Below are 21,404 nucleotides of genomic sequence, written 5' to 3'. Positions count from 1 at the left end.
TCTTCCTGGGACAGGCACTCTTTCCAATATAAATTCAGGTAGTTGAAAGGGAGTTTTCTGAATCTGCTGGGTTTTAAATATTCTAAGCTCAAAAGAATTGTAATGCCAAAGAGGCACATTGCAGGAAGACTTGTTCTGAACTCCTTCACTCCTATGTATACAGGAGGTATACGTTATTAAACTTCTGTTTTTCTCCCGTTAATCTGTCTCACATCAATTTAATTATGAGAGCAGCCAAAGAACCTGGAAGGAAAAACTCGTCCACCCCTACATATGTAAGATAGAGTTGAAGTTCCTTTCTTGCCCTGAGTGGTAACTCTGGTGTTTCTTTGTCCGCCTGTTACATAAGTGAACTGCTCTCTAGGACTCCTAACTGTGTCCTGGGCACATACATGAGTAATTGCCTGGGTCGTATTGTGTGTATGTGCTGGGGGGAGGGGAGACCCCAGAACAATATCCTCCCCCCATCCCTCCTCAATAGCCGGAAGCCACTGGCTTCCTCCCTTTCCTGCCTCCTGCCTCCTGTCTGCTTACAAGACCGAGGACCAGAGGGAGAAGAGGAGATGGGAAAACAGTCCAACAGTCCCTAGGTCTGTCCTTAGCACAACTCTCCCCCACCTCAAGTGACCCCATTCCAGGGCCTTCCAGGCCACACCCATCTCCAGCCTTGGGGGGGCTGAACTGGGGGTGGGGGTGCAGAAGCAGGATTAAGTCCTTTCCACCCCTTCCCTGCCACCCCTCCCACACAAGCCACCTCATTTCCTCTTCCTCCCCAGCACCAACACACACGAATCAACATAGGCTGAGCAGCCAGACCCAGAATAGCTGACTAGAGGCCCCACTTGTCCTGGCCGGCCTGGTCAGCCTCCAGAGTATGGTCTGGCTGGGGCCCCTTTTGCTGCTCCCCATCCTCTTTCTGGCTTCTCATGTTGGTAAGTCTCCCCCAACCCACTCCATGCCCCCCCAGCTCCCAAAGCCCTGATTTTCCCCTAGGAAACCTTATCATCACTGTCCTCACCTTTATCCACACCTCAATCAGCTAGAAAGTGGGATCAAGGCCTCTAAAACCCAGGCAGGCACTAGAAAACACTGTAGCCTAAAATCGGGAGTAGAGCAGCTAGTGACGGAGTTAGATCTGGGGATCAGTAAAGAGGAGCAGGGCCTATGGGGCCCCTGAGCTTCTCAGTGGGTGTTCCTATGGTAGGTGCATTGGATTCATTCAGTTATTCATTCGACAAACATTTATCTAGCACCAACAATATTCCAGGAGCCGTGCTGTGGGTCATTGGTTGAAAGGCACACAGCTTCCAGATCTATATGATGCTGACCTCCTATGGCTGTCATGGGCTTTAAATGAGGTAATTTATGCCCAGCCCCCAAAGCCCAGTTAGGGAAGGGCTTCTGAAAAGTAGTAGCTGACTCCTTCACTTATGGCCAAAGAGGATTCGAATGCAAAGACTATCTTTGAGTGGTAGTTGGGGACATGAGGTGTAGGATAAAAACAGATACAAGTAGCTCCAAAGGAGCACTGAGAAGGAGTCAGCTACTCTGCCTGACGGCAGCAGAGGACAAGGGAGTCCACAAAGACTTCACTAAGAGCAAGGGTCTCCATTCCAGGCAGACAGAACAGTAGCTGCAAGTCCCGGCGATATGGAAGTGCATGGGAGAGAAGGTTCCTGGAGGGAACTCAGCCCTGGATCCCGAGAGCGATGGGGACCCATGGGAGGTTGCAGACCAGGCCTTAGATGGCCTTAGATGGTCTTAGATGGTCTTTAGAAGATGAGTTGGGAAAGGAGGGACCTAACTATTGGGATGATCCCGGTCAGTAAGGGTGAGGGCTAAACAAGGGTGGGCTGGGAGATGGGGTGAAGTCAAGAGGCTTTAAGGAAATGGAATCTGTGGCATTTTGTGGCTGATCGAGGGCATCGGGCATCAGGCAGCGTGTGGCGTTTACAGCCAGGCACCCTGCTCCACCAGTTACTAATCTCATGCCCTTGGGCAAGTGGCCTCTCTGAGCCTCCCTTTGCTGGCTATAAAAGTGGAGTTAATAACACCCACCACCCACAATAGTTGTGATAAAATGAGAGAACATAAAATGCCTGGCATATAATTGGCCTCCAGTAAGCATTATCACAAAAGTAAGGGCATGAGAGGACTCCAAAGTTTGTGTCTTGGGTGATTGCTGCCATCTGTTGCGTCTGGGAGCACAAGAGAGAAGCGGGATTGGGCAAGGCTGACAGAAATACAGCCCCAAGCGGATGGACTGGGCCAGGGTCGTTGACTCAGGTGATAGTTAAAGCCAGGGGAGTAGATGAGCTTGCTCCAGGAAGCCTGTGGAATCATTATATTAGCCTCCTCCACAAATGAAAAGACATCCATTTCACCTGGGGAGGTTGAATATACAGTGGAAAACAGGTGCTTCAGCATATGGTGGGCGGTCAGTAAATGCTAACTCCATTTACTCGTGGTAGGCTTTCGAAGAACATTAATTGATAAGCTAAGAGGCATTTAAACTAGCTAATTACCTGGCAGTTAAGAGGCAGGAGCAGAAAAGGAGGGACTCCCTTCCTTTCTGACCCACGACCACCCAGCTGCAGAAGTCCATCTCTCCCCCATACCCCACCTTAAAGCCCAGCACGACAAGCCTGTCTAGATTTCTGGAGTGGCAGGGAGGGCTTTCTCCAAGGCAATCCTGTTCTCCATGGCTCTCCGGCCTGCACTCTCTGGCGGAGGGCAGGGAGAGCCCCCCTCTGCGTGGCAGCTTGAGGCAGGTCCGGACTCTTGGGGGCTGCCAGGGAATTAAAAAATGAGGAAACGGAGACGGAGCATAGATCATTCTTTCCGAAGCTGGACTGCAAAGGGAAGCCATCTGGCAGGAGAAGGGGGGACACAAGGAGGCCCCAGAAGAAGCTTTGTTTTGATTTTAGGACGAAGAGACCTTGGGGTCGGGGGAAGGGAAGGAGGCAGTGTGCCGGCGGGAAAGAGGCAGGAAGGGAGGGGAGGGAAATGTTCCACGGAGCGCGGGGCGGGCCGGGGACCCTGTAGGACGAAGGACATGGCGTCCCTGCCGCAGGCGCCGCGGTGGACCTGACGCTGCTGGCCGACCTGCGCCTCGTCGAGCCCCGGCGCTTCTTCCTGACCTGCGTGTCCGGGGAGGCCGGGCCGGGCTCTGGTGCCGACGCCTGGGCCCCCCCCCTGCTGCTGGAGAAGGACGACCGCATCGTGCGCACGCCGCGACCCGCGCAGCCCCCGCACCTGGTGCGCAACGGCTCGCACCGCATCACGCTGCGCGGCTTCTCGCAGCCCTCCGACCTAGTGGGCGTCTTCTCATGCGTGGGCGGCGCGGGGCGCACGCGTGTCCTCTATGTGCACAACAGCCCCGGGGGTAAGTCAGGCCCCGTAGGGGCCGGGGCGGGGACGGAGGGGGGCTGCCGTGGACCTCTGACCCCTCCCTGCACCCCGCAGCGCACCTGCTCCCGGACAAGGTCACACACACAGTGAACAAAGGCGACACGGCCGTGCTTGCAGCACTTGTGCACAAGGAGAAGCAGACAGATGTGATTTGGAAGAGCAACGGTGAGAGGGGCGTCTGAACCGGTGGGGCAGGTCAGCCCACCTGCCTGAACACCTCCATGCCCTCCGCCTTCCCAGCTTTGGCCGCTTACACAGCCTTCAGTATGAAACACCTGACACGCTCTCCCACACCCGCCTCTGTCCTGGACCAGTTCAATGATAAGCACCCGCACCCATCTCTTCTGTAGCTCTGCGCTGTCCTCCTCCTGCACCCAGAGGACCAGCAGCCTCCTTCCCTGTTACTCCCAAATCAGCACTGTGTTAAATCTGAAGAGCACCTTTGGCTCTCCCCTGGGAGTTAGCAGATGCTGTCACAGCGCCCACCTGGCAGGGAGCCGCAATCCCCACGGGGAAGAAGAGACCTGGTAACTTGGCCCAGGCTTGCCCCCACCCTGGCCCTATCAGGCCCTCTGGCCCAACCCCATGGGAGGAAGCCGATATTCTGTGTGGCCCCAGAGACTCCTGCCTCAGCCCTCAGACCCACAGCCCTTTGGCTGCCTCTTGCCTCCCTGGGCTCCTGAGGGAAGAGGACTCTTAGGCCAAGGGGATTTCATCCTGAGCACCAGGCCCCCTGAACTGATGAGCGGTCTAGGAGAGTCAAGTAGACCTAGGCTCCCTACAGTCCAGTCCTGGACTAAGAGGCAAAGAGGGGGATGGGACAGGGATAGGGACTCTAGTATTTGGGTCTGCAGGTCCCGGAGGAAGAGGCTTCTGGAAGAAGTCTCCAGGTAGATAAGCTTTGAACTGTGCCCAGAAGGAGAAACAGGAATTAGCCACACAAAGGAGGAGGGAAAGACATTCCAGGAGGAAGATTGGCTAAGAGCAAAGGCAGGAAGTGCCAAGATACCCTAGTGCTTCTAGAAGAGAAACCAGCAGTTCCAGAACTCAGGAATGTTAGGAATCAGGCAGGGTGTGGAGAGGTATGAGGCCAAAGGGCTGAGCGGTGGCCAAACTGGTGAACATAATGTGCTAAGGGGCCAGTAACCGTAGAGGAGTCTGAGCATGGGGTACTGCAGAGGCTTCTGTTCGGGAAAATCCCACTGGCTGCTGAGTGAAGGATGGATGGGAAGGGAGGGCAGGAAGGAGGTAGAGAGATTGCCTGGAAGGCTGTGGGAGGCTGGGGCCGTGGTGGTGGCGGCCATGAGTGCCGTGGAAAGAACTGGACTGCTTTGGGAGATGAGGAGGAGCCAGACTGAGCAGGACCTGGTGACTTACTGCGTGCTGGTGGAGCGTGGAGCAGAGGAGGCATCCCAACTTTCTGGCGTGGGGACAGACCCTGGCTTGTGCCTTGGCCCAGTTCTGGCCACCTGAATGAGGCGCACACTGATGTGTCCTGTGCATCGGCTCTAACCTGGTGCTGAGGCCCCTCACCTATTTATGCCCCCAGGATCCTACTTCTATACCCTGGACTGGCATGAGGCCCAAGATGGGCGGTTCCTACTGCAGCTCCCAAACGTGCAGCCACCATCGAGTGGCATCTACAGTGCCACCTACCTGGAAGCCAGCCCCCTAGGCAGCGCCTTCTTCCGGCTCATCGTGAGGGGTTAGGAGCAGAGGGCAGAAGTGGTGGGTGGCATGGGAGGCTGGGAGCCCCGTGGGCACTTCCTGTGGGCCCCCAGAGCTGCCCTGGTCCTCAGCAGCAGTAGTGGGTAGGTGAGGGCCAGTTGCTGAGGGCACATTCCTCCAGGCTGTGGGGTAGGGCGCTGGGGACCGGACTGTACCAAGGAATGCCCAGGCTGCCTGCATGGAGGTGTCTGCCATGACCTGGATGGCGAGTGTGTGTGCCCCCCTGGATTCACTGGGACCCGCTGCGAGCAAGGTAAGGAGGACAGGGAGGTAGGACCTCGGCAGGAGAGGGTGCCTGCCTGGGGGAAGGTTCTTGAACGAAGAGCAAGGAGCTAGGTGGTGAGAATGCCCAGCAGATCGCGGAACCCTGAGGCCCAACAGTGGACCCTGTGGCCACATGCCCTGTTTCTAGCCTGCAGAGAGGGCCGTTTTGGGCAGAGCTGCCAGGAGCAGTGTCCAGGCACATCAGGCTGCCGGGGTCTCACCTTCTGCCTCCCAGACCCCTATGGCTGTTCCTGTGGATCTGGCTGGAGAGGAAACCGGTGCCAGGAAGGTATGGACTGACCTGCCCTCCCCAGTCCCTGATGCAGCCAGCCACGTACTAGACCTGGACCCTCCCCTTTGGCTCTTGTTTACATACCTGTGCCCCCTCCACCCAGCCTGGCATTACCCAGGCCCCAGCTGTGCCCTCATTGCCCCGGGCCTGTGTCTCTCTAACCGCAACCCCTCTGTTCCCAGCCTGTGCCCCTGGCCACTTTGGGGCCGACTGCCGCCTCCAGTGCCAGTGTCAGAATGGCGGTACCTGTGACCGCTTCAGCGGCTGCGTGTGCCCCTCCGGGTGGCATGGAATGCACTGTGAGAAATCAGGTATGATCCCTCAAAACAAGTCAGCCTTCACCAGACACACGTATCTCCCCGGCTCGTGTTCCTGGCCCCCGGGAGCTCATGGTCCAGGAAGAGTTCTCAGCGCCCAGCACACATCACACATACAGGGATGGGCTGCAGCCCAGAGTGGGTGGGAGCCCAGAGGAGGCCCCTGGCCAGGCTGAGAGTTTCAGGGGAGGACTTCTGGGAAGAGGTGAGATCTGAGATGGGGAATGAAGGATGAGGGCAAGATGGCTGGGGAAAGAGCACGGGCAATGGTCTGGGGACTGAGGACTCGGTCAGGTACCAGGACGGCAGAGTACAGAAGAGCTGGGGGGTGGTCAGAGGAGTCAAGCCGTGGCTACATTGAACGGCAGGCTACCATGACAGGGGCAGGAGAGAACTGTTGAAGAGGCAGGAGGGCAGTCAGCTTTGTGTTTGAGAGAGGACCCTGGCAGCTGGGTGGGGAGTGGAAGCAGGAGATTCCAGAGTGTCTGTAACAGAGCCCAGAAGGGAGTGAGGCCAGTGAGGGGTCTGCCTTGGCTGGGAGAGGATATCGGGCAGGGGGCACAGGAGGTAGACTGCGGCTGACCAGAAGAGCAGTTCCAGGGCCCTGCAGTCAGGCAGTCTTGAGCAACTAAGCAGATGGTGGCATCCTGAGATGCAGGCCACACACAGGACAAGGGGCAACCTGGTGGTCGGTGTCTGCCCTGTGGGGGCCCCAGCACACGTCCTCCCTCTCGCTAGATCGGATCCCCCAGATCCTGGATGTGGCCTCAGAGCTGGAGTTCAACTTGGAGACAACGCCCCGGATCAACTGTGCAGCCGCGGGGAACCCCTTCCCTGTGCGGGGCAGCATGGAGCTCCGAAAGCCCGATGGCACGGTCCTCCTGGTCAGCCTCCACCCCTGACCCCAGGCCCCCCCATCCCACCAGCCTCACGGTTGGTCCCTCAGACCCCTGACCCCTCAGGGCTTTCTCTGGGCGCTACAAACTGGCCCCCCCTAAAGGTCACATGGGGTCAGGCTAATTGTTGAAGAACTACCACTTGTCCTCTGTCCCCTCATCCATCCCCATATCTGCCACATGGGTGCATATTCTCTATGATCTGCCCCCTTTCCCTGTCTTTCTTAGTCCACCAAGGCCATTGTGGAGCCAGATAGGACCACAGCTGAATTCGAGGTGCCTCGCTTGGCCCTTGGGGACAGTGGGCTCTGGGAGTGCCGTGTGTCCACGTCTGGTGGCCAAGACAGCCGACGTTTCAGGGTTCATGTCAAAGGTCAGTGATGTCCTGGGGCTGCGGAGGATGGGCAGGCAGTGGGCAGAGTGGGCACTAGCTGCTGATGCTGCTAAGACTGGGCATTGTAGCAGGAAGAGAAAGGACATCTAAGGTCACAGCCCAGCACCGAGCAAAGAAGAGGGCTGTCATCAACCAGAGGCCTGGGCTGGGCAGTGTCCGGGCAGGAGCACAGCTCAGCACTATCTGGAAAGGACATCCCATGCCCTAGAAACGGGACACTCTCCAGTCTGGCCATGCTGGCCCTCTCCACCTCCTCACAGCCCTGCGCACAGCATCCCTTTAACTCTACCTGTGGTATGCTGCTTCCTGTTCTGAGTCACACGCCAGGTCTCTCAGTGCCAGGACAGGGGAGCACATGGGACGCCTAAGCTCAGAGGGTGACCTGCTGCCCAGAAGAGCTGCGTGGGGTTTCCCCAGTGAGTAGGGAGGGAGTGCCCCGGATGGCCCAGAGCAGAGCCCGTCCAGCCCAGCTCACGTGTCTCTTCACCTCCTTCAGCATCATAATCCCTGGCTCCTCTTTTCTTTCTTTCTTTCTTTTTTTTATAATGTTTATTTATTTTGAGAGAAGGGGAGGGGGGAGAGTACACAGAGGGGAGGGGTAGAGAGAGAGAGAGATACCAAGCAGGCTTTGTGCTGTCAGTGCAGAACCCGATGCAGGGCTCCAAGGGGCTCAATCTCTGAATCGTGGGATCATGACCTGAGCCGAAATCAAGAGTCAGACAGACGCTTAACTGAACTGAGTCACCCAGGCGTTTCAGCCATGACTCCTCTTGCCATCTGCTCCTGACAGCCCGCCTCCCTGACAGAAGCTCAGAACTTTCTCATCTTCCTCTTTCTCATCCTTCCCACTGGCTCACCACCACCCCTCCCACAACGTTGGAGCTGCCTCACCAGCAGGAAAGATCAGTGTGGCCGGGCTGTACCTTCAGCCTGTCTCTTCTCCCCAGGCTTCTGACCTAGGCAACTTGGGTCCAAATCCTCACCACAAATTCCTGGTTCCATTGCCCTAAACAAGCTGCTTAGCCCCTCATGGCTTATTTTTCTCTATATACAGTGAGGACATCAGCATTCACTGGTTAGGGTTGCTACGAATCGAGTTAGACGATGCATTTAAGCCTTTAACATGGTGTCTAACACAGGGTCTGTGCTGGATATGTGTTGGCGTTTATCGTCACAATTAAAGGGTCATCTCCTAAGTTTCAGCTGTTCTCTGGCAACTCCCAGACATGATCTGCAGGTTAGACCACTCTCCTGAGCTCCAGCCCTGTTTGGTGGGACCTCTAGAAGTGGGGGTCTGGTTCTGAAGTCAGTGTGGAAGTTACCTGGTGTATGACTCAGGGGCCTGCTTTATCTCCATCCCTCTCCTGCATGGCCCTACGCACGGGGCGGGAGAGGGGCTCCACAAATCCAAGCCCAACCTTCGTCTCACCTCCCCATGATGTGCTCTTTTCTGTCAGACACCACCATTCCTCCCCACCCACTGAGCTATCAACCCAGCCTCCTCTGCCCTTGCTGCCATCTGCCCTTTCACCTGCTTTTCCATCCTGCTTAGAAAAAGCAGTCTGGAAAATGTTTGGAGGAGGCGAGGGAATCAGTCATGGCATTGATGTACTGATCTGGTAAGAAAAGCTAAGGCCAGATCAGGGGCAATGGCCATGGAATGAGGAAGCCAGGCAGGAACACAAAAGCTGTTTGCAGTAGAATTGGCCAATTCCAGGTGGCCTGACCAAACAGACCTAGTTCAAACACTGGTTGTACCTCCTGCCAGCTGCATGTCCTTAGGCAAGGTAGATGTCTTCAGTTTCTTCACTCATAATACAGGGTGGGAGCCCTATCTGAAAAGTAGCTGTGAGAAGTAGAGATTGTACACAGGATAGAGTGGGTGCCTCATGGCTGGGTACCTTTCTTTTTTTCTAGTTAAGAGACTGACAAATGATAGAGGGAGGGGCAAAGTGTAGGTTGATACCGTGTTATCTCCCTGCCTTGGGTTTCAGCCCCCTCTGTCTCCCTGACACTGCGTGGACAGAGTACTCTTCCCCAAATCCATCTAGCCATGTCAGACCTCACTTAACATTTTTGGGGATACTCTCCTATCCTCATTGCCAGACCCATGTGCCCCAAGCTGCTCAGGGCAGAATGCTATCCTGCTTGGATGCTGGCCATTCCAGTCATCTGTTGAACTTGGCCTCTCACCAGCCCAGAGGGGCCCCACATCTGAACAAAGACCCAGAGATATCTTTGATGACCAGAGTAGAATCCTCTTATTTTTCTGAGGACTGGGCAGGCTGTCTGGGCCCTGCCTTATCTTGAGTCTCCTGGCAGTGCCCCCAGTGCCCCTGACTGCTCCTCGGCTCCTGGCCAAGCAGAGCCGCCAGCTTGTGGTCTCCCCACTGGTCTCCTTCTCCGGGGACGGACCCATCGCCTCTGTCCGCCTGCACTACCGGCCCCAGGACAGCACCATGGCCTGGTCCGCCATTGTGGGTGAGCAGGGAGACAGCTGGGGGTAGGGAGGGGGGCTGGGGGCAGGACAGGGGTGTTGAGTAATAATGAGAAAAGGTTGAATGAAAGGAGGGGGAGATGGCAGCTTCTGGAAAAGGTAGGGGGCTGAATGATGTGTCCTGTCCCCAGTGGACCCCAGTGAGAATGTGACCTTAATGAACCTGAGGCCGAAGACAGGATACAGTGTCCGTGTACAGCTGAGCCGGCCAGGGGAAGGAGGGGAGGGGGCCTGGGGGCCTCCCACCCTCATGACCACAGACTGTCCTGGTGAGAGGCCAAGAGTCATCCCTTCCTGTCCCCCCAGGAGTCACTGTTCCTATGCACTCAGTCGTTGCCATGTCTTGTCCACCCCCAGGGACCCCTGCCTTTCCCACTGGAGGTTGACCCACCCTGTCCCCTGGGGAGCACTATCCTGTCCAGCCCCAAGGACCCACTGGACTGTTCTGACCCCTGACCTCCGGTCCCAGAGCCCTTGCTGCAGCCATGGCTGGAGGGCTGGCACGTGGAGGGCCCTGACCGGTTGCGAGTGAGCTGGTCCCTACCCTCGGTGCCTGGGCCACTGGTGGGCGATGGTTTCCTGCTGCGCCTGTGGGATGGGGCACGGGGACAGGAGCGGCGGGAGAACGTCTCGTCCCCCCAGGCCCGCACTGCCCTCCTGACCGGACTCACGCCTGGCACCCACTACCAGCTGGATGTGCGGCTCTACCACTGCACCCTCCTGGGCCCTGCCTCGCCCCCTGCCCGTGTGCTTCTGCCCCCCAGTGGTATGCTCAGGAAGGGGGTTATGGGCTCGGGATGAGGGAAGGATATGGCATACAGGAAACACGAGATCCCAGAGGACACGGGAGGTTACAGGAGAGTGGATGGACATAGAACACAAGACGCATGGAAAACGTGGGCACAGGGAGGAAGCAGGGTGTCAGACATGAACACAGGGAGGATGTGGGGTGGGCAGGTATTGGAGGCCAGTGGGGAGATAGGTCACCAGGAGCATATGGGATGGGGAGAGATGGGGTGGCCATGGTTCACGGGGGGAACAAGGGTCATGGGGAGGATGTAGCAGGAGGACTTGGCGATTGGGGGAGCACAAGGCACATGGGGAAGACCTAGCACACTGGGAGGATCTAGGACACCAGGAGGACCTGGCACATAAGGAGGAAAAGGGGCAGCAGAAGCTTGGGGGCAAAGGGAGGGAGCCACAGGGAAAGGATGGCAGGGTGGCTCCCATTCTGGGGTCCACTGAGCAGGGCACACAGCTAGAACAGATCTGACCCCAGAATACATACCCTGCTCCTGCCTGAGCCCTGCCTTCCTCCCCTACAACCTCCCCAGGGCCCCCAGCCCCCCGACACCTCCATGCCCAGGCCCTCTCAGACTCTGAGATCCAGCTGACGTGGCAGCGGCCAGAGGCTTCTGCTGGGCCTATATCCAAGTACATCGTGGAGGTGCAGGTGGCTGGGGGCTCAGGAGACCCCCTATGGATGGATGTGGACAGGCCTGAGGAGACAAGCACCGTTGTCCGTGGCCTCAATGCGAGTACACGCTACCTCTTCCGGGTGCGGGCCAGTATCCAGGGTCCCGGAGACTGGAGCAGCATGGTAGAGGAGTCCACCCTGGGTAATGGTAAGAGCTCGTGGCTTGGGAGCTAGGACATCCAAGGCCCTTCTCAACAAGTGACAAGAGTCCTAGTACTGGGGACCCTGACCCTTCCCTTCTTAGGACCCATTGTCCTAGTGCTGGGAAAATCCTGTCACTCCAGTGGACCGTTGGCCCTCGGCCTGACACCCCTGGCCCCTCTGGTACTGGGATCTCTGACCTCTCCCTCCCTGACCCAGGCTTCTCCATGATCTGTTCCTCTTCCGGTATGCAGGGCTGCAGAGTGAGGGCCCGGTCCAGGAGGTCCAAGCAGCTGAGGAGGGCCTGGATCAGCAGCTGATACTGGCCATAATGGGGTCTGTGTCTGCCACCTGCCTTACCATCCTGGCTGCCCTCCTGACTCTGGTGTGCATCCGCAGAAGCTGCCTGCACCGCAGACGCACCTTCACCTACCAGTCAGGATCGGTCAGTCCCCTGTCCCCACCGATGCGCGCACACCCTGTCTACGTTTGTCTGCACGCACACAGTACCCATCCATACGCCTGAGTGTGTGTGTGTGTGTGTGTGTGTGTGTGTGTGCGTGTGCATGTGTATGTGTTGCAGCCATGAGAGTGCACTCAGTTATGCTCAAAGGCACACAACATAATTGTCTTTATTTTCCTAGAACTGAACTCCATTCGTAAGTCGATTTATGTTAGTGGTGAATATTCTCGGTTCAGAATAACTCTGTTCTGTCCATGTTTCACCATGGTTAATTCAGGATTCTCCTGCTTCTCACTGGAGGTGCTGGAAGCCTAGGTAGTGGTGATGACACAGGGTGGGGTGGGTGGTGGGGGGCACACCCGGGCTTCAGGGGGACCTTGGCCCTGGCAGACCCTCCTGGACCTGGGAGCCAGCCTCCATCTGCACACATTCGTGGCTGACGCCCTCAGCCCTTCTGTGGCCTCCTACCAACAGGCCACTTGTACTCTGAGTTTCTGGTCCCAGCCTCCATCTCTGCAAGTGCCAGGGCCTGCTCCAGGAGGCTTCAGAGCCCTGAGGTGCTCCCTGTACCCTGCGGGCATGTGCTGTGGCCCTCATACCCTTTGTCACAACCCCTATTACAGCTGTTCCTACTACTCCATAGTTGTGCCAGCTCAGGGCTCACCGGTCACTGCAGGTGAGAAGCAGTGGCGCCTCCTCTCTCTTCTTAGGGCCTTGCTGTAAACCTGTCTGAGCTGTTGGCGGTCTGCACGCCTCCAGCCTGCAGGCCACTTGGTGGTGGGGAGTGCGGGCAGTGCTGGCTTCTCTTTAGGGACCTGACATCACCTCCTGTTGTCACCACCTCTCGTCACCACCTCCCATCCCTCTCTCCCACCTACCTGGTCTGCCCCCTAGGAATCTTCCCCACTGGTGTCCTCGATGACCCAAACTCTCCCCTTGGTCCTCCAAGCCTGGGCTCTTGATAGTTACAGCCAAGCTTTGGCATTCCAAAAACACAAAAACAAAATAACAACAAAAAAGACCCTCTTCTCTCTCAAGGGTTGATCCTTGTGATAGAAAGCCTAGTGCCCAAGGCTATTGTCTCTGCCTTGCCTTTAAAAACTCCCTTCAGAGATTCAATTGGCTTCTTTGTTCCAGGCTGCTCCCTCTGAGGTCACTGCACACAGAAAGCCAGCCACTGCGGAGGTGGGGGAAGGGTAACAAATACAAATGTGGAGGGAAGAAGATTGGAAAGCAGGCTTTTAACTATATATATGTATAATCCTGGTATCTGTGAAGATCTACCTGTCATGTGTGCCTGCATGAGGGTGGGTGTGCGTGCCACGTAGGAGCACCTGTGTGTGCATCCCCTGTGGGCACCCCCATGTGTGTATGTGTGTGTCCCTATGCTGTGCTTCTCCATGGGATGGGTACGTGTGCATGCACACACCTGCATAAGGTGCTGCTGCTGGGCCACATGTGTGCCCTTGGCAGTTCATGCTTCATGTGAATCCACATGCCCCGTGTCCTTAGCCCTTGCCCGCAGATCCGAGCTTCAGCTCACTCAGGGAGCCCCAGGTCTGTGTTAACCCCCTTACAGTTCTCATCTCAGCAGTGCTCTGGTCCCATTCAGCTGCTTCCTTTTCCTGCCATCTGCCCTGCCCAGGTGGCCCAGCTCCTACACAGTTGGGGGAAGTGGATGTTCCTCTTTGTGGTGGTCTTTCTATCTTCAGCTCCTATAAACGGATGCCAAGTGGGTCTGCTTCTGGCCCTGTGGAGAAAACCCCCACAGTGACGCTCAGCAGCTTGGGACTTAGCATGTAGTTGGTGCTCAATAAATGTATCCTATCCACTGCCCAAGGCTGGAATTGTTTCCAGAGCATCCCTGATGACCAAAAAGCCAGGCTGTGAGATCAACACAATGATGGGAAGCTCACCACTTCCTATTTTTTTCCTTAAAAATTTTTTTAATGTTTATTTATTTTTGAGAGAGAAACAGAGGGTGAGCGGGCAGAGAGAGAGGGAGACACAGAATCCAAAGCAGGCTCCAGGCTCTGAGCTGTCAGCACAGAGCCTGATGTGGGGCTCGAACTCACAAATCGCAAGATCATGACCTGAGCTGAAACCAGATGCCTAACTGGCTGAGTCACCCAGGCACCCAGTTCTTTCCTATTTTAAATGTTAGAGATGTAGGGGCACCTGGGTGGCTCAGTCAGTTAAGCATCCAACTCTGGATTTCAGTTCAGGTCATGATCCCATGGCTCATGAGTTCAAGCCCCACATCAGGCCTGGCATCAGGCTCCATGCTGACAGTGTGGAACCTATTTGGGATTCTCTCTCTGTCCATTTCTTTCTGCCCCTCCCCTATTCTCTCTCTCAAAGTAAATAAATAAACTTAAAAAATTTAGAGCTATCCTCTTTCCATTGACTCATCTCTTCATGGCTTCTAGCAACCCTAACCCCCGCCCCCAGTTCTTCCAGAGCCCCACATACCTGCCCCCCAGGCTGTGGCCTCTGCATCTCTCTTCTTGGACATTTGTCCACCTAGCAGCTCCACTGATGGCTTGGTCTCCTATGATTCTGTCTCAGTATGTGTCCTCTGCATGTCTGTTCCTGGCTGACCACAAGTATGCCATCTGTGTGGGTCTTTGGCCATTTGTCTAGCTATTCTTTGATGACGGTCTGTACCTTTTGCCGGCCCGTGTCTCCCACATGGACTATCCGCCCACTTATCCCATCCTGTGAAGGGTGAAGAAACCATTCTACAGTTCAGCTCAGGCACCCTGACACTAACCCGGCGGCCAAAACCACAGCCCGAGCCCCTGAGTTATCCCGTGCTGGAGTGGGAAGATATCACCTTTGAGGACCTCATCGGGGAGGGGAACTTTGGCCAGGTCATCCGGGCCATGATCAAGAAGGACGGGCTCAAGATGAATGCAGCCATCAAGATGCTGAAAGGTTCCCTGGAAGTGACCCCTGACCCCAGGCTTGCCCCTCTCCTTTTCCCCACAGATCCCAGGCCCTACCTGGCCCCCTTCCACAACTGACCCCAGCCCTCACCAGCTATGCCTTTTCTCCAGAATTATTTCTGGCAAAAGTGATATTGGCTTCTTTATGCAGAGTATGCCTCTGAAAATGACCATCGAGACTTTGCGGGCGAACTGGAAGTTCTGTGCAAATTGGGACATCACCCCAATATCATCAACCTCTTGGGGGCTTGTGAAAACCGAGGTGAGCCTCCCAGCTCATCACCCGCCCCTTCTTCAAAAGCCCCATCAACAGCCATCACCTGTCTCCATGTCACTAGCTTGCCGGAGCTTCAGGCTCCCTGTCTGCCCTGTTGGGTGCACCTGCTGCCAGCGGGCTGCCTGCATAGAAACCGCCACCCTCTACCTGTCTCCTTCCCTCACAGGTTACTTGTATATCGCTATTGAATACGCCCCCTATGGGAACCTGCTAGACTTTTTGCGGAAGAGCCGAGTCCTGGAGACGGACCCAGCCTTTGCCCGGGAACATGGAACGGCCTCCACCCTCAGTTCCCGGCAGCTGCTGCGTTTTGCCAGTGACGCCGCTAACGGCATGCAGTACCTGAGTGAGAAGCAGGTGTGTGTGAGTGTGGGGAGGGAGGTGTGACAGAGGGGAGGCCACTGGGTCCACCGCAGGAGGTCCAGTCAGCAGGTTCATTGGATGTGGGGTCGAATAGCACAGAGAAGGACATGACCCTGTGCTGCTGGCCTGGGTGAGTGCGTGAGAGCACAAGGGGAGAAGCAGGTCGGGAACAGGTGTTGCGTTGGAAGAATCTGTGGAACATCTTGGTGGAGATGTTGAGTTGGCAGTTACAGATGCCAGCCTAGAACCAGAACAAAGACCTAGGCCAGAGACAACAATCTAGAAGCTGTCATCCCACAGATGGTGGATGAGTCTCATGGGGAGGGAGTGGGCAAGACCTACCAGCACAGGGTAGAGGTTGAGCAGGGAATGGAGGGAGACCTGAGCCCAAGTGTGAGGACACCCTGATGAATGGAAGGAAGGAGGGGACAGTAGCAGGAGACCAGCATGATGCTAAGGAAAGACATTTTAAATAGTGACATTTTGAGCATCTTTGAAGCAGAGGAGTAGGAGCCAGTGCAGAGGTAGGGTTTGATGGAGAGAGGTCTCTGATGAAGTTGGAGGACCTTGTGGGGAAGACTTGGGACTCAAGGGAAAGGTCACTTTGGGCAAGAGGAGAGCCTTCCCCACTTTCTTCAATGAGGGGAGAGGAAAGGGGGAAAAAGGGAGCAGGTGAAGAGAAGGAGATGCAGTGTGGTCACCAGGGACAAGCCCACCCAAGCCCACCCTTGTCCCAGGAAGAGGGATGCAGCCTGAGCTTGGCCATGGGCAGCTCACAGGAAGGAAGGGACAACCAGCAGTGTGACTTTTCTAAGGCAGGAGTCCTGTCCTGGATAAGGCCTGGTTATCTGGGAAGAAGGGTGAGGGGCTGTTACAGGGATGGAGGTGCTCACAGAGACCGGCTGTAGGCCAGACCCGTCACTGGTTGAGGAGTCCTGGACCTGCGCATCCCCAGTGTTCCTGACTTCTGACCATGCCTGCAGTTCATCCACAGGGACCTGGCTGCCCGAAATGTGCTGGTTGGGGAGAACCTGGCCTCCAAGATTGCTGACTTTGGCCTTTCTCGGGGGGAGGAGGTTTATGTGAAGAAGACAATGGTAAGTCTTAGTTCCCCCACCTCAGGTTCCATGCCTACCCCCCAGAACCCCACACACAGGTCCTTCCTCCTCACCCAACCCCTCAAACCCACTCTGTCCCAGGGGCGTCTCCCTGTGCGCTGGATGGCCATTGAGTCTCTGAACTACAGCGTCTATACCACCAAGAGTGATGTGTGAGTATGGGGCTCAGAAGCAGCAGGAGGGATGGGTCCCCCAGGGATGCACACAGACATAACCTAGACACATCTCAGGTAGTACAAGGCACAATTTGGACATTACAGGATATATTCCAGGCATGACACAGGCGTGACACAAGTGTGACTTGGGTATACATTGGCAATGCCCAGCATCTTAGTGGGAAGGTGGGGGCTAGCTGGGAAGGAGGTGTTGTCTTGGAAGGTGTTTCGGTGACAGGATTAGGGTAGGGAAGTTTATGGCTGTGTTCAAAAAAGAGACTGGGAGATACCTTGGAGAGGTTTGGGAATATTGGTGGATAATGCCTGGGTGGATGGAAAGACCACTCCAGGAATGTTCTCGCCTTCATTTCTGAAGGGTGGGGTCATCTCCACCGGAGGACTAACCAGAGTATGACCCTCAAGACCCCCTCTTTGTGCACCTCACCCCCCGATGGTCATCTTGGCCCACTTCTGCTCCTCTTTCCAGGAAACCTGGCCTGTCCACCCCTCCAGCTCTGGCTCTGCCCATTTGCCACCAGCCCTTTGGCCTGGACTGCCTTGCTCACTGTTCACTACACCAACCGCCCCTCTGACCACCACTCAACTACTTCCTGCTTCTGCCCCCAAGCCCCCTAGATCCCCTCCTCCCCCTCAACTAGAACTCCGACTCTGGTCTCACCTGCATGGAGGTTGCTACAATATAAAAAACAGTTAAAAGCAAGGGCTTTGGAATCAAATTGTCAGGGTTGGATTCCAATTCTATCACTTACTAGCTGTGTGAGCTTGGGCAAGCTAGCTAATCTCTCAGCACCTCAGTGTCTCCATCTATAGAATGGATAGAATGATAGTATCTATATCATAAGGTTGTTGTGAGGGTTAAGTGAATTAACATATATGTTAAATGATCAGTGCCTGGCCAATAGTAAGTGTGTGATACAAATGTTAATTCTGATGATGTTGAGCCTGGGAGTGGCTACAAAGGACTTTCAGTGGACAGAGATGGCAGCTGGCCAAGGCAGACACTCGCAGAGTAGACACATGCAAGGAGGGGGAGGGGCAGCACCCCCAGGGTAGATGGGCACTGAACTCCTGGGCCCTGGGGTCTAAAAGGTAACTAAGTACATCCTTCTCATTTCAGTTGGTCCTTTGGGGTCCTCCTCTGGGAGATTGTGAGCCTCGGTGAGTCCCCAACCCCCAGTCCCCAGAGTGCCCTCTCCTGACCCCCACCTCAGTCCCTGGGCTGAGGGAGCTTTGTCCCCTCCTGCAGGGGGCACGCCCTACTGTGGCATGACCTGTGCTGAACTGTATGAGAAGCTGCCTCAGGGCTACCGCATGGAGCAGCCTCGTAACTGTGACGATGAAGTGTGAGTCTCCCCAGCCTGGGGCCCTGTGACCCCATCACCCCAGCCGGCCCCGACCCCTCATCTCAACAATGCCCCTTCTGCAGCTACGAGCTGATGCGTCAGTGCTGGCGGGACCGTCCATACGAGCGACCCCCCTTTGCTCAGATCGCGCTGCAGCTGGGCCGAATGCTGGAAGCCAGGAAGGTAAGGACACTGAGGGTGACCAGGACGAGGGCCCATCAGGCTCCAGGGGTGTCCTCTCATACAATCCAGAGAGCAGCAGCCTCCATGTCCTTGTCCCCACCACTAGCTGCAGGACAGCTAGGCGGGGCCTGAGGACACCACCCCCCTTTCCAGCACCCCAGGCTGTCCTAACCCCAGCAGCAAATCGCCCCCCTAGCTCCCAGACTGCTTACCCATCTTCCTCTGCTGGGGCTATCCGCCCATTCTCTGGGCCACCTCTCCTCACCTGGCACAGAGTCAGAGTACAAGGCATGAATGGCCAACTAACCAAATGGGTGGATAGAGGAATGAATGATACAGTAAGTGAATGAATGAATAGAATTAGTGGATGATGTAACAAACATATGAACAAACATATAAATAACTAAATCTAATAACCATGTGCATAAATGAATTATCAGATAAGTATGAGTGAAGAAACATCAAAATGAGTAAATGCCAAAAGAGCTCTTCATATAAATTAATGACTAAATAGCTATAGGAATTCATAAACTGTCTCAAGAATAAAGGAATGATCAGGAGCACCCGGCTGGCTCAGTTGGTGGAACACTCTTGATCTCGAAGTTGTAAGTTTGAGCCCCATGTTGGGTGTACAGATTACTTAAAAATAAAATCTTTAAAAAGAGTAAGCAAGGGGTGCCTGGGTGGCTCAGTCAGTTAAGCATCCGACTTCAGCTCAGGTCATGATCTCACGGTTCATGGGTTCAAGCCCCACGTCGGGCTTTATGCTAACAGCTAGCTCAGAGCCTGGATTCTGTCTTCAGATTCTGTGTCTCCCTCTCTCTCTGACCCTCCCCTGCTTGCACTGTCTCTCTCTGTCTCTCAAAAAAATAAAAATAAAAAGCATAAAAAATTTTAAAAAAAGAGTAAGCAAAAAATTATGGAGGAATGACCAAGTTATGAAGGAATGACCAAATAACTACATAAATGGCTAAATCACCAAAAATATCTTTATGAATAGATGAATAAATGAATATGTGAGCAAAAAATTCACTTGCTGTGTGCATTAAAATAAACTAAAGTGTAGGATAATAAAGATGAGATATATGCAGTGGACCCTTGAAGAACGTATGGCTTGGTGGCACTGATCCCCGATGTGGTAAAAAAAAATCTGCATATAACTCAACTTCCCAAAAACTTAATTACTAATAGCTTAACTGTTGACTGGAAGCCTTACTGATGACAAAAACAGTCAACTAGCATGTATTTTTTATATGTATTATACCCTGTATTCTTATACTAAAATAAGCTAGAGAAAAGAAAAAGTAAGATTATGAAGAAGAGAAAATACATTGACAGTCCTGTACTGCATTTATCGAAAACAATCTGGTATAAGTGGACCCATACAGTTCAAATCCATGTTGGCCAAGGGTCAGTTATGTATACAATGGACTATTACCCAGCTATGCAAAGAATGAAATCAAGGGGTGCCTGGGTAGCTCAGTCAGTTAAGCATCTGACTCTTGATTTCAGATCTGGTCATGATCTCACAGTTCATGAGTTCAAGCCCCATGTTGGGCTCTGCGCTGACAGAATGGAGCCTGCTTGGGATTTTCTCTCTCTCTCTCTCTCTCTCTCTCTCTCTCTCTCAAAAACAAATAAACTTTTAAAAAATAACAAAAGGAATGAAATCTTATCATTCACAACAATGTAGATGCACCTAGAGAGTACTATGCTAAGTGAAATAAGAAAAAGAGAAATGCCATAGGACTTCACTTATATGTGGAATCTAAAAAATAAAACAAAAAATAGAAACTCATAAATACAGAAAACACACTAGTGATTGCCAGAAGGGAGAAGAGGGGGCGAAATCGGTGAAGATTAAGAGGTACACACTTCCAGTTATACAATAAATAAGTCACAGGGCTGAAAGTACAGCGTAGGGAACAGAGTCAATAATATTGTATTAACTTTGCATGATGACCGATGGTTAACGGTTAAATCACTATATCGTACACCTGAACCTCATATAATATTGTATGTCCACTACACTTCAGCAAAAAAGTTTTTAAAAAGAAGAAAAAGGAAAAAACTCCTAACAATTGCGTCAAGGGCCTCTCACCTGAACCCCGAGCTGTGGTCTATCCTGGCCAGTGAGGGCTGTCCTCAGCCATGGGGCCATCTTGGATCTCAATCAGTGTCTTCAAGTACCCCTACCACATGGAAGTCAGGGAGCTCCAGGCCAGAGTCGTGCGCATCCCTGGCCCCCACTAAAGCTTGCTCTGCTCCCCAGGCCTATGTGAACATGTCACTGTTTGAGAACTTCACTTACGCGGGCATCGACGCTACAGCTGAAGAGGCCTGAGCCGCTGCTGAGCCAGAACCGGGCTCTGCTGGCCAGAGCAAGCTCCACCATCCGACCTGTGATTTCTGGTCCCTGAAGCCTCTGACCTGAGCTGTCTCAAGGAATTTTTTTCTTAACTTAAGCAAAGAGGGAACCCTGGTGCAGGGTGGGCTTTGGGGACTTGGGTCCTCGTCCTTCACGGTTGCTCCCAGGCCATGTGCAGCTACTCTTAGAGTGACCCTTCACACTCCTCCTTCGAGTTCAGCTGCTCCCCGTGTGTACCCCTCTTCTGCCACTCCCCAGGCTCAACCCCCTCCTGCAGCTCCTCCACCCAAGCCAGCATCCACACCACTACCATTCCCCGTTCTGCTACTCCACCTTCCCCCCACCCTGACTCGCACTCCTGACTTTGTAATCAGAAAACAAATAAATGCTCTGAGAAGCTCCATCCTGTGTCTTCCTTTTACTGCTAGCCAATCCCAAGGAAAAGGTGAATCAAAGAGAAACTGGACCTTCCAGGAAAAGAAACGCAGTCCCTAGTTACACGGTCACAGACCCAAACCCTCTCTCGGGGTCACCTCTCCATGACGGGGGATGCTCTAGAAGACCCATTTGACACAGACACCACCACCCACGTGTCTGTGCTATGAGAAGTCATTTCTCCATCACCAGCAGGTCTCCATCTCGACACAGCTGCAGTCTAGGAGCCTCTGATGTGTCCCAACAGTACATTGCCAGGGTCAGCAGTAGCTCAGCCTCAGCTCAGACTGACGCCTCAGCACCACACAGATTC

General features: G+C 54.4%; 1 protein-coding gene across 2 annotated transcripts; it reads left to right on the top strand.

Annotated features, from left to right (window-relative positions):
- The first annotated feature begins 806 nt into the window (after nucleotides 1-806).
- TIE1 (tyrosine kinase with immunoglobulin like and EGF like domains 1) lies at nucleotides 807-21,059 on the top strand. 2 transcript variants are annotated; one of them, XM_029949213.1, is made up of 23 exons: nucleotides 807-932; nucleotides 3,074-3,385; nucleotides 3,466-3,576; nucleotides 4,961-5,116; nucleotides 5,261-5,392; nucleotides 5,552-5,692; nucleotides 5,878-6,006; nucleotides 6,751-6,896; nucleotides 7,137-7,281; nucleotides 9,625-9,783; nucleotides 9,931-10,068; nucleotides 10,269-10,565; nucleotides 11,134-11,424; nucleotides 11,672-11,862; nucleotides 14,607-14,817; nucleotides 14,980-15,090; nucleotides 15,272-15,462; nucleotides 16,452-16,565; nucleotides 16,668-16,738; nucleotides 17,880-17,920; nucleotides 18,009-18,105; nucleotides 18,189-18,288; nucleotides 20,561-21,059. In XM_029949213.1, exons 1-23 carry the CDS (start codon nucleotides 875-877, stop codon nucleotides 20,630-20,632), a joined length of 3,414 nt encoding a protein of 1,137 aa, XP_029805073.1. In that variant the 5' UTR covers nucleotides 807-874; the 3' UTR covers nucleotides 20,633-21,059. The 2 variants fall into 2 exon arrangements, with proteins under 2 accessions (XP_029805073.1, XP_029805075.1); XM_029949215.1 differs by lacking the exon at nucleotides 10,269-10,565 and having other exon boundaries at nucleotides 808-932.
- The last annotated feature ends 345 nt before the right edge of the window (nucleotides 21,060-21,404 follow it).

This window comes from Suricata suricatta, chromosome 8, assembly GCF_006229205.1.
Source record: "Suricata suricatta isolate VVHF042 chromosome 8, meerkat_22Aug2017_6uvM2_HiC, whole genome shotgun sequence".
Taxonomy (NCBI): Eukaryota; Metazoa; Chordata; class Mammalia; order Carnivora; family Herpestidae; genus Suricata; species Suricata suricatta.
This window is presented reverse-complemented; position numbering and strand designations above follow the sequence as displayed.